Below are 12862 nucleotides of genomic sequence, written 5' to 3'. Positions count from 1 at the left end.
AGAGAGAGAGAGAGAGAGAGAGAGAGAGAGAGAGAGAGAGAGAGAGAGAGAGAGAGAGAGAGAGAGAGAGAGAGAGAGAGAGAGAGAGGCAGAGAAAGAGCCAAAGCAAGCAACTGAGCCAGATATTGATCTGAGGTCAGTCTAATTATTCCTGTGGTGATATCTCTCTTGTGCTCATCATGCTAAACCAACCTGCCTGCTCTACTCTGCTTTGCTCGGAGAGGATTAACAGGAGATGACACATACATTAGACGACAAAAAGGAGAACAGAAATTCAGCAGAGCAAATACTTACAGTACAGGGCAAATCAAACACCTTAGAAATTATAGCAGTGCAATTTCCAATTTGTGCGTTAGTTAATAAACATAATACCAGAGTTCAAAAAGACATGTCAAAGTCAAACAAGTCCAAGAATCCAAATAACTTGGAAAGACTGATCTTAGATATTGCTGTGTTTTCTATACCCACTCCTGGCTAACACATCTCCATGTAGACCCTGCAGTGGGCTGGGGATACGATTGATGTACTAAAAGATTAAATGAAGAAAGGGAGCTTTGGAAATGGTTTGATGTGTCAGTGTCGGAGGGATAGATACTGTTTATCATGATGCCGACTTCTCCAGACACATAAACTGGTTGATTTAAATGGGCTGTATTTGGGAGAGAATGGCAGGTCACGTTGCCGAGAGACACGTTGCCGTGGACACTCTGTGCTCGTCCCAATGAGAGATAAGAGCTTAAGCTGCATATCAAAGGGTGTGCATGTAGAGAGCGTGGCACGGAGGACAGCTGTTGCCAGCCAGATTTGGGAGCCCACCGAGGCTCCATGGGGTGGGATGGAAAGGATCATCCCCCCTCCTTCCCCAATCCCCTGTCCTCCGACTCCCTCATCCCCACATGTTCCCACATTCAGCCACATCAAACAAACGCATACATGGCACATCAAAACACACACTCACACAGACTAACGCACACACAAGCGGATAAAACAGCCCGAAATAAACACAAACGCACAAACACCACAATGAGGAAATGTATGCAGAAAAAACACCACGGGCACAGAGGTCCAGCAGAAACAGATTCCAAGACAGATAGGCGACCTGCGGTGGTTTAGATCACACATACACACTCCCTCCCTCATCCATATTCATCCAACACAAATACGCACAGTACAAAGCCACATAAAGGAGTCAGCAGACGTATTCTAGGGAACAGGTTCATACTTTAATGAAAGGGGTTCTCCCTTGGCACAGTTCTGTTATCAAATAAATAAAGCAATTAATCAAAAACCGTCTATATAAACTAAACAAAGTCATGAAAAAGCCATTAGGGAAAAGAGAGAAAGGGTCTGGTCTGCTATTGAGGAACTGAACAGCAAGTGTTAGACATGTTTCATTTACAACAATCACCAAGAAGAAGTGAAGGAAGTGAGAGAGAGAGAGACAACTACCCTTCCCTGATAGCACTGATTGGCACAGCGGATACTGTAGAGAAGTGACAATATAGTAGGCAAGTGTGATAGCTTGGCAAAAATACTGTATATCTGCTCAGTCATTCAATTATTATAAATACGTTTATTCCTTCTACACGATACTGGTATAACCTTTCTGCAGTCCATATACTATTTACATTAGTTTAACATGGAGATACATTAATTTTACAAAACTTAACTTAGTGGTGGAATACAGTGAGAAAATTAAATTCAGTCTTGTCTGTAAATACCAAAACTGAAATCATTTACAGATGGAGAAGTGGTGCAATACAGTGAGAAAATTCAATTCAGTCTTGTCTGTAAATACCAAAATTGAAATCATTTACAGAAGAAGAAGTTACAGTTTAGCATTCTGGAGCAGAACTTTAGATGCCGGTGAAGCTGGAGTGTCCCTTTAAAGAGGCACAGTGCACTACTTTTGACCAGACCCTGGGCCCTGTTCAGAAGTTGTACATCATATAGGGAATAGGGCTGCATTTCAAAAGCAAAACAGAGATATCTGTTCCAGCGGCTGCCCCACTAATACCACAGTACTCTAGAGGCACATGGCACCATTCATCTAGTGTCTGTAGTGTTGGGGGAAGATGGCGGAGGGATTGTAAGTTTAACTGAGGATGAGAACCCAAGCAGATCCCTGCCTATTAGCCATGGTGTCTGTCTGAGGGGATCACTGCAGACACCTTCACACACACACACACACACACACACACACACACACACACACACACACACACACACACACACACACACACACACACACACACACACACACACACACACACACACACACACACACACACACACACACACACACACCTAATGAGGACCCCCATGAAGGGAGACGCAAGCCCTCTGCCTCTCACTGGCTTGATATAGTCCCCAATGCAGCCACAAGCCATTTCCACCTGAAGCATGTCTATCCTATGGGCAGGTGCTAGTATCAACACCTGTACTGTTTAGCTGTGGTGTTGTCATGGTGTGAAGACAACAACATGAGTTACAGTAATGCGATGGGCCCTGTCAGGTGGGGTGCTGCCATGCTAATCCAGACAGATGCTAGTGCCAAGCAGATCGCAGAGCGGCAGCATTCTAGGGGAAAGAGGGGCTGTGGAATGGGGTGCAGCTGCGTTCCCCTTGGGGGTGACTGTGTCCCGTGGTGAGGCCAGCCTGACTGGTGCCTCTGCTAATGCACAGCCTGCAGCTGTGTGAGGGAGTGCAGCACTGGAGCTCAGGACAAGCCTGGAATGCACCAGATTCCCCCAAATGACCCAAAACACACACTAACGGAAACTTGTAGTAAAAGCTCTAAACCTAGACATGACCCAGAGTGGAAAGCTGGCTTTGATGTCCACACATCTGGTGTAGGGGAATTAGTGAACTCTTCACACCTACTCACAACGCATAGCCAGTAGCAAGGTCTATTAGCTCATACTGACTACCAATGTTCCCTCTCAGATGCGCGAGAGAGCAGGCATGCAGCTCCCCCAGGACTGCCGTGCAGAAGAAATATCAGCCCGCAAAGAGAAGCAAACTGTCTAGAGTTTTCCCCCATTAGTTAACACGATCAACCTTTCCGTTTACTGTGGGAATTGTGATCGAATCAATGCAATATTAGGCACTTTCAATGCAACATACCGAAACAAAACCATGCAAGAGATGTGTTGTAGGCAGAACGCATCGGAGTAGGATTTTATTGCATTGACAGGCACAACATAGGCCATACTCTACACAGACAGGTGGACCATAACCAATCAGAGCTGCAGTAAGCCTATATGCAAATAGACCATTGCCATATATGGATCTGTGCCATTTACTTTGAACTGTTTATACAGCATGAGTGGTGGTGAGTAGATGAATTTGTTATGAGATCAAAGCCAGAGCTGCATTTAGCAACATGTGTACCTGTGGTCATATCCTTCGCTAGTTAGTGAGTTATTAGCCCAGTTATAGATCATTTTTAGTCAGCAATGGGGGAGTGATTGCTTCCTACAAGAGCACAAAACATGTGCATTTCTAGACATCTTTGAAAAGCAAGTCAGGTAAATTGCTTATTTATCTTAAAGGGGCAGTGTAGCCAATAGGCAGAGGGTGGAATATTTTTGCCTGATTCTCTGTAATAATGGTATGTGAATAATGATGCTTTTCATTATATAAAGTAGATTCTTGCATCAAACACAACATTTTCAGTCACCTCCTTGTCTGAAGGACAAGTGGATAAACAGGTTAATGTCAAGCCCTGCATGTAGTATTCAATAGTCTCATAGAATGTAGCCTACATTGAACACCACACACTGTCTGCTACTGTAGGCTTAACGATAGAACAGCTATTCCATGTTAACATATTATGGGGTGAATTGTCTCCATTGTTTTTGATGGTTGGCCAGTCAAGTAGGCCTACATTATTATTAAAAAGCCACAGTAGCCTACTTGACCACTGTTAAAGGTGTACCCTGATCGGGTACAGCCTCAGTGTTCACATTAAACGTGCTTCGTAAGTTGCACCGAATTTTCACAATGTTCAAGTTTGCTCAGCAGGCCTGAAATTTGCTCAGGGATGAAAAAAAATAGAGGGAACATTGCTGATTACAGTATTTTCCTCTTTACCCTGACCAGATGATACTCAGTCAGGAGCTCCTGGACCCAGATGCAGGCATACCATAGTGACCTGTCCTAAACAGTGGTGTATGGCTCTGATGGTTCAACTAGGGTGGGAGAAGATCTGAGAGGTCCTGTGTGGTTGGAGCTGCCTACCCGACAGCAGGCCTTCAGCAGGGTGAGTTATGGTCCTGGTGGAGCCTGCGGGCAGACCCTGGTGTCACCTCGCACCAGAGGAATGAGACAGACAGCTGAGAGCCTCCATCCCAGTCCAGCCAGCATCATAAACAGAGCCTTGTTGCCTGAGTGCTGGGGACACATGGCGTGATGGCGGCCTGGTGAAACAGGTGCTGACAGCTGGGGACAGGGGGATGCCTCATGAGGGGACAGCGGTTAGGGTCATGTGTTATGATCAGACCTGGAGGATAATGGGACTGCTGTGGATTGTCAACCACTACATACTTATGATTCAGCTATTGAGAAAGAGCCTTACTGTAAATTGCTAACCACAACGATTAGACAGACACTGTTCAGAAGGCAGAGATGTACTTGAGAAGGTGTACACTGACCATTTGTGTGAAAGAACTGGGTGTGGTGATATTAGGTGGTGATATTAGGGGGAGTCAGAGTTGTATCTTTGATGGTCTAAATTGAATACATAGTGGTCTTTCAATAGGGTACATCGGGAAAATGGGGTTGAGTGAGAAATAAATGTAGATTGTTGATACAAACGTCACATTATAAATAAAGATTATAATGTTGATAATATATACAATATGTAGGTAAAAAATGTAGGAGCGTTTCAACACTACATTACTGCAGATTGTGTCATCTTTAAAAAATAAAACAAAATGTAACTGAAAAATAGCATCTGATTATTAACAATAATAATAACACCAACAATTCCATTAATAACACTAGAGGTAGCAGCTGATTACAGTCTTCTATTCTCACTGAACATTTCAACATCGTTCTCTCAGGGAGGGTCCTGTATTGCATGTGAGATTCAGGAGCTGGATGATCTTGTCTTCATCATATCCAGCCGATGCCTGTCAGCCCTCTGTTCTGACAGCCCAAAGTGTCTCCAATGCAACTGCACCCACAAGTGCTTTTCAAGTGGTTTTCAGTGGCGTCACAGCAGACAGGTAACACATGCTCTCACACACACTGTATATTCATACACACAAATCTCTCTCGCTCTCCAAACCAGACCCTCACCTCTCATTCCCCAAAACGTAGAGGTATGTGAGGATGGCAGTGCCAGTATGGCTTCGTAAAGTCACCTAGTCCATCAGAGTAGAGGCTTTCAGAGAAACAGACAGACAGAGAGGGATGAGAGGAGTCCTCTGAAGGATTTACAGCCAAGTCTCTTTTCTCCTTCTGTTCCTCTCAGGCTCCCCTGTTACATCCCTCTGCCGTGTCCTGCTCCTGGTTCCTGGCACACCTGAAGACCAAGACACTGTCCCGCTGCCTCACAGGGACTCTTCATGCCTGGACAGCCCCATAATAACCCTCTTCACCCTGCACCTCCCCCTGTCTGTCCAACTCCTCTTGATGTCCTGTCCTCTTAGCCCACAGGGCCATGCAAGACCCAACTCCCCCTAACAGTGACACAGTTCTGGCTGTGCTGTTGCTGTGCTGTGTGGGAGGGGCCTGTCTGTCTGTCTGTAGGGTCTACTGGCCTGGCAGTGGAGCCAGGTTGAGGTCGGGCTGTGAGAAGGTGCTCTGGTGCAGCAGGGCAGGGAGCTGGCAGGCTGCCTCAGGACTGGTAGAAGTGGTGGTAGTGGTGGTGGTGTTCATGGTGGTGATGATGCTCGTGCCTTTGAACCATCTGGGCCAGCCCTCCTTCATAGAGGAGCACACTGGGTAGGACCCTCACCTGCTCCTTCTCCACCACAGGCCCCACTGGAGCCCCCAGGGCCTGGTACTGCTGCTGGCCCTCCCTGGCCCTCTGCTTGTGCCTGCGGTAGGGGGCTGAGGACTGGTGAGGGGGGGCCTGGCTGGGTAGGGCCGGGGGAGGTGGGGCCCCTCTGCTCCTCATCACCCTGCCTGTGGTGGTCTGTGTGGGGTGTGTCCGGCTGTGGGTCTTGGGGGAGCGCAGGGCGTGTTTACCTGAGTCTTTACTCGGTCGTGGGGGACAAAGGGTGTCAGGGCCTGGGGCGGCGCTGCTCTCCATGGCCACCTGTGAGCGACGGTGGTGGGAGTAGGTGTGGCCGTTCTCTGGTTCATGAGAGCGAGACCTGGTCTGGTTCGATGGTCGGGTCTGTGGCTCTGCTTTCACAGGCTCTGTGGTGGGGGCTGGAGAGGAGAGAAATACAGGTCAGGATAAATAACCCATGATGGGTCAATTGATACATCACTAACTTCATTGAAAGACTGAGAACTCATAAACGTTAATATTACCAGTTCCAATACTATTTTACTTTTCGCATTTTTTCTGCTTTTTTTTTTTCACGGGACAAAGAGTATTTTCTTCTTTGAACTAGAGGGTGTCACACTAAAACAAAAACTCCCCGTCAACACAGACATTTAAACAAAAGCAGCCCCATATTAAACAACATTTAATTCACTTCATGATGAAGCCTGGCCCCTGAAGACATATCGTATTGTGCCCCGGTGGGTCCAGATGTTTTACTGGCCAGACCTGCCTGCCTGTCTCCCTCCAAGCAGGTGCTGGGGTAATGAAGGCCTCCCTCTATCTGGACACAGCTTCAAAGTACCCGGGTGCTGTGATCGGTCAGTGCCTCTAGTCTCCAATCTCTCCATCATCACCCCCCGCTGGCTTTCTAGTCCCCCCCCACCCACCCACCCCAGACCAGCTCACCTGCTCCAAAGCGGGATGTGTAATTCTCGATGCCGGCCAGGTCGAGGTAGTGGTTCCTGCGCTCCAGGTTCTCATCCACACAGTGGCGCTGGCAGCCCTGACTTTGACCCTGCTGGGTCAAAACCTGGTGCTGGATAGTGTGGTGGTCACTGTGATGGCGCCTGGAGGGTAGAGAGATGCACCTTTACAACAGCTTGAAGCAGTATTTTAGCTCTTTTAGATGCATTGCAAAACATACATTCTGTCGGTGTCAAAAGAAATGTTGTTATTGGTGTCAAAAATGCACAGATACACATTAATGTCTTGTAAAACCTTGATGCAGGCTGTAAAACATCTGTTACCTGAGGAGGGCTCGAGACTTCTTCTCTGCACTTTTAAGGTCTTCAATGCACTTGTCAGTCTTGGTTCTGGGGTGGGGCATGTCTGTGAGAGAGTGAGCAGGACATTATCAAAAAGAGCAGCCACACACACGCACACGCACGCACGCATGTCTATTTCTCTCAGAAGAAAGAAATCTTTGTTCACAGCCTTTTACTTTGAAGATCTATAAAAGAGAAAAAACAACAATGCTTCATTTATTTACTCCAGGCCTCATATAAGACAAAGAAAAAATATATACAGTACCAGTCAAAAGTTTGGACCCATCTACTCATTCAAAGGTTTTTCTTTATCTGTACTATTTTCTACATTGCAGAATAATAGTGAAGACATTAAAACTATGAAATAACACATATGGAATTATGTAGTAACCAAAAAAGTGTTAAAACGATCACAATATATTTGAGTACTTCAAAGTAGCAACCCTTTGCCTTGATGGCAGCTTTGCACATTCCTGGCATTCTCTCAACCAGCTTCACCTGGAATGCTTTTCCAACAGTCTTGAAGGAGTTCCCGCATATGTGGAGCACTTGTTGCTGCTTTTCCTTCACTCTGCAGTGCAACTCATCCCAAAACATCTCAATTGGGTTGAGGTCAGGTGATTGGGGTGGCCAGGTCATCTGATGCATCACTCCATCACTCTCCTCCTTGGTCAAATAGCCGTTACACAGCCTGGAAGTGTGCTGGGTCATTGTTCTGTTGAAAAACAAATGATATCACATCTGGTTTGCGCTTAGTGGGACTGGCGTAATGCTGCAGAATGCTGTGGTAGCCATGCTGTTTAAGTATGCCTTGAATTCTAAATAAATCACAGACTGTCACCAGCATAGCACCTCCACACCACCTCCTCCATGCTTCAGGGTGGGAACCACACACGCAGAGAACATCCGTTCACCTACTCTGTGTCTCACGGCGGTTGGAACCAAAAATCTCAAATTTGGACAGGTTTCCACCAGTCTAATGTCCATTGCTTGTGTTTCTTGGCCCAAGCAAGTCTCTTCTTATTATTGGTGTCCTTTAGTAGTGGTTTCTTTGCAGCAATTCAACCATGAAAGCCTGATTCACACAGTCTCTACTGAACAGTTGATGTTTCAATGTGTCTGTTTCTTGAATTCTGTGAAGCAATTTCTGAGGCTGGTAACTCTAATGAACGTATCCTCTGCAGCAGAGGTAACTCTTCCTTTCTTGTTCCGGTCCTCATGAGAGCTAGTTTCATCATAGCGCTTGATGTTTTTTGGGACTGCACTTAAAGCAACTTTCAAAGTTCTTCAAATTTTCCTGGATTGTCTGACCTTCATGTCTTAAAGTAATGATGGACTGTCGTTTCTCTTTGCTTATTTGAGCTGTTCTTTTACCAAATAGGGCTATCTTCTGCATACTCCACCTAACTTGTCACAACACAACTGATTGGCTCAAACGCATTAAGAAAGAAAGAAATTCCACAAATTAACTTTTAACAAGGCACACCTGTTAACTGAAAAGCATTCCAGGTGACTACCTCATGATGCTGGTTGAGAGAATGTGCAAAGCTGTCATCAAGGCAAAGGGTGGCTACTTTGAAGAATCTAAAATATGAAATATATTTTGATTTGTTTAACACTTCTTTGGTTACTACATGATTCCATATGTGTTATTTCATAGTCTTGATGTCTTCACTATTAAATAGTAAAAATAAAGAAAAACCCTGGAATGAGTAGTTGTGTCCAAACTTTTGACTGGTACTGTATATATAACCCAGAGTTTATTAATGAAGTGTGATATGTTGTGGTTTGAAATTAGCATGAAGACAGCTGAAATTAGCGTGAAGACTGACAGCTAATGTTTCGTTTTCAAAGCCTGCTTCTTTTGAATCCCTTGACGTTATAAATAGACACAACAACAGGAAGTAAACAAACAGGGCGTTATATTTTGTAGCAATTTAAAAGAAAATCTCAATACTTGCTTACCAAGTCGTCATTTAGAAATGTTACATGGAATGTAGCTATATTTTACCGACAGCTCTGAGAAGTGGGGGGTGAGGGAGAAGAAGAAACACTTTGGAGAAAAATAAAATGGTTGTGGTTATCAAAAGGAGTTGGTGCATCTCTTAAGGTTTCTTTCAGAGTATTTGAAGGCACTGGGGGGTTCTCAGCTCTGTCACTACTCCCATCATTAAAAATGAACCCCATTGTGCCGGAGAGATGGAGCAATGGATGAAGACACGGGCAGAGAGAGAGAGAGAGAGAGAGAGAGGAGTCTGACATGCCTGAAGCAGGTGCCTTTCCGCATGACAACAAACAAGACTCTGGATGTGCTGACAGCAGAACAGTCAAGTAGGGGAGCCCAAAGAACACCGCTCTCTCCCCTCCCCTACCTCTTCTTCCCCCTCTGTCTCCCCATCCTCCCTCCCTCCCCCTTCCCAGCCCTGTGATCCTCCCCCAGCCTGGTGGTTACCTGCGGCGCCCTGAGTGCAGCTCCGCCAGCGCTGGCTGGAGTCGGGGGCCACAGACAGCTTGACCCGCAGTGTCTTGCTGCTGCTGGGGGAATGGTTGACCGATGTGTCCACCACCTCATAGATGGTGTGGAGCAGGCTGGTGATGTCCTGAGGGGGAGGGAGAGCGCGAGATGGTCTTTGTTAGTGTACAGCCAACAACTCAGTTACTGTAGTCTGTCTAGCATGTTTACAGGCAAATAGGAGAGATGAAGAGAAGTACATGCTGTTGTCAGTTGTTTTATTTCAGTATTCTCCCTGTAAAGTGATCAGACAGAGAGTACAAATATAGGATAAATGCATGACAAGATATGTCTGGGAGGTGGGAGGAGAAGTGCTAAAAGATTAAATGATGCACAACCCACTCTATAGCAGCTCTGCTCTTAATAGAGCCTCCATTACCCTTTCTCTCTGTAGGCTTTCTGTGTAACTTTGGAAATGGTTCAATTAAGAGCTTTTAAAAGTATTTTCCCTCTCAATATCTCTCTCTTTCTCGCTCTTTGAATGAGTCGAGTAGCTGAGAGCCATAGCACAGACCTTTGCCTCAGGGCTAAGAGTCAGACATAGACAGAATAAGAAAGAGAGAACATAAGAGGGAACATCCTGTAGGGTGGGATTCCTGTAGAAAGGCTGAAAAACATCCACACACAAAGTCAGTGAGCATAGAGCAGACATCTGAAATCTGCACTCGCTTAAGTCTTTAAAAGCCTGTTCAGGAAGAGAGCAACATGAACATCCACAGATGGATCAATAGCATAGTATGTTTAATTATATATATTTCAAGTCTTGTTAGAATCTTCCCTCTGAAGGTAATTACTGCATTTCTACTAATGTTCCCTGGACTGTCACTGGCGAGAAAAGGGGCTTACAAAACCACTCAGAAATAGGGACCTTTTTGGGCCTGTTAGCCTAGCTTCTGCTCTCGCTCCTCTAAAACGTCCAAATGCCTGCATTCCTATTGCCTTGCCTCTCTCTCAATGCAACATAAAGGCCTATTATGAGCTCTTTGGGGACTGGCTCCAGATACCGTTTCAAACGCTAAGATGTAAAAAAAAAAAAAAAAAAAAAAAAAAGCTTCCTATGTCACTTTTAGTTTTCCATTTTTTTCATACGTCTGAAGAAATAAAGAAAGGGAGCTGGAGAAGAAAGCTATTTCCTTCTTCTTCTTTTTGTGTGAGCTGCCACCTGCCGTCTCATGTGCCGCGGGGCCATGGGCGATGCCAGAGAAACTGGAGATCCAACCATCCCACCACACATAGGACGGCTTCAGTCTCTTCACACCGTTTCAACTCAGCTCTCCAAAAATACAGGCCTCTCTGACTGCACTGCTCAGATCTTTACAAGGCAGCAGCCAGCCACTAGGTATCTATCGCAGGGAAGGAAAAAGTCTCTTTGGTTCCTAGTGGCTGTATTATTGAAATTGATGAATGTAACTTCATCTGGTTGTGTCTCCCTTAGTCTGTGTATGTGTGTGTGTGTGTATGTATGTATGTATGTATGTATGTATGTATGTATGTATGTATGTATGTATGTATGTATGTATGTATGTATGTATGTATGTATGTATGTATGTATGTATGTATGTATGTATGTATGTGTGTGTGTGTGTGTGTGTGTGTGTGTGTGTGTGTGTGTGTGTGTGTGTGTGTGTGTGTGTGTGTGTGTGTGTGTGTGTGTGTGTGTGTGTGTGTGTGTGTGTGTGTGTGTGTGTGTGTGTGTGTGTGTGTGTGTATGTGTTAGTTTGAAAGAGGAAAAGATCATGGCGGGTAAAGTAAAGTGCCCTGTTATGTGTTAGAGTCTGTTTGAATATAAAATGTGTTTGAACCCTCACCTCTCTGGTGACCTTGCCATTGTTGTCAAAATCATACAGCGTGAATGTCCACTCCTGTCTGTTGTCTTCCTCTACAGAGACGGCACACTCAAGCTCCTGAAACGAATCGCATTGCAATATAAGTATCAATACATTCACGACTGTGTGTGCATGTGTGCCTCCTTCCATCCCTGAAAGAGTATTATATTGTCGCTCTGGTTTTTCCCAGAAGCACTAATAAATGGTCCATGTTGGTGGTTCACAGTTCAACTTCACACTCACTTCCAACTGGAGCTGTTTCTGTGTTCCTGTGGGCGCCTGGTTCGCTCTCCCCTGCATCTTCTCCTCCACACAGCAACTGTCCACCGTCTTCTCCGGGGGCAGAGCCACTGTAAGAACAGACACGCAACCAAATGATCAAATACAAGTTTACTGGTCGCGTACACAGTTTAGCAGATGTTGTAGCAGGTGCAGTGAAATGTTAATGTTACTAGCTCCTAACAATGCAGTAAATTGTCAAATAAAATGTAAGGAAAGAAAATAGAAAAAAAAGACAAGAAATCAACAACGGTGGGACGAATCTGATTAACAACCCAAATAGCACTGTAGCAGTAATCAAATGCAAACTATAGGGATGTACACCGGGAGAATGTACACAAGATCAACTAAGAATGATATGTACAGCAGTAGATATGCACAGCAGTAGATATGCACAGCAGTAGATATGCACAGCAGTAGATATGCACAGCAGTAGATATGCACAGCAGTAGATATGTACAGCAGTAGATATGCACAGCAGTAGATATGCACAGCAGTAGATATGTACAGCAGTAGATATGTACAGCAGTAGATATGCACAGCAGTAGATATGTACAGCAGTAGATATGTACAGCAGTAGATATGCACAGCAGTAGATATGCACAGCAGTAGATATGTACAGCAGTAGATATGCACAGCAGTAGATATGCACAGCAGTAGATATGTACAGCAGTAGATATGTACAGCAGTAGATATGTACAGCAGTAGATATGTACAGCAGTAGATATGTACAGCAGTAGATATGATATGTACAGCAGTAGATATGTACAGCAGTAGATATGCACAGCAGTAGATATGTACAGCAGTAGATATGATATATGTACAGCAGTAGATATGCACAGCAGTAGATATGTACAGCAGTAGATATGTACAGCAGTAGATATGTACAGCAGTAGATATGCACAGTAGATATTAGATATAGTAGATATGTACAGCAGTAGATATATGTACAGCAGTAGATATGTACACAGCAGTA

The 12862-nt window shown here is 45.0% G+C and overlaps 1 protein-coding gene across 1 annotated transcript in view; it reads right to left on the bottom strand.

Annotated features, from left to right (window-relative positions):
• Nucleotides 1-1201: 1201 nt before the first annotated feature.
• LOC118362659 (protein naked cuticle homolog 1-like) overlaps nucleotides 1202-12862 on the bottom strand; it is a 41257-nt gene continuing 29596 nt past the window's right edge. Inside the window, exons 5-10 of the mRNA XM_052484696.1 lie at nucleotides 11851-11957; nucleotides 11590-11685; nucleotides 9722-9869; nucleotides 7252-7333; nucleotides 6911-7071; nucleotides 1202-6384 (exon numbers count right to left, since the gene is read on the bottom strand). Of these exons, the coding sequence (XP_052340656.1) occupies nucleotides 5846-6384; nucleotides 6911-7071; nucleotides 7252-7333; nucleotides 9722-9869; nucleotides 11590-11685; nucleotides 11851-11957 (1133 nt within the window). The 3' untranslated portion in view covers nucleotides 1202-5845. The remainder of the gene's footprint in view (nucleotides 6385-6910; nucleotides 7072-7251; nucleotides 7334-9721; nucleotides 9870-11589; nucleotides 11686-11850; nucleotides 11958-12862) is intronic.

This window comes from Oncorhynchus keta, chromosome 2, assembly GCF_023373465.1.
Source record: "Oncorhynchus keta strain PuntledgeMale-10-30-2019 chromosome 2, Oket_V2, whole genome shotgun sequence".
Lineage (NCBI taxonomy): Eukaryota > Metazoa > Chordata > Actinopteri > Salmoniformes > Salmonidae > Oncorhynchus > Oncorhynchus keta.
Note: the sequence above shows the minus strand (reverse complement) of the source record. Positions and strands in the feature narration are given on the sequence as shown.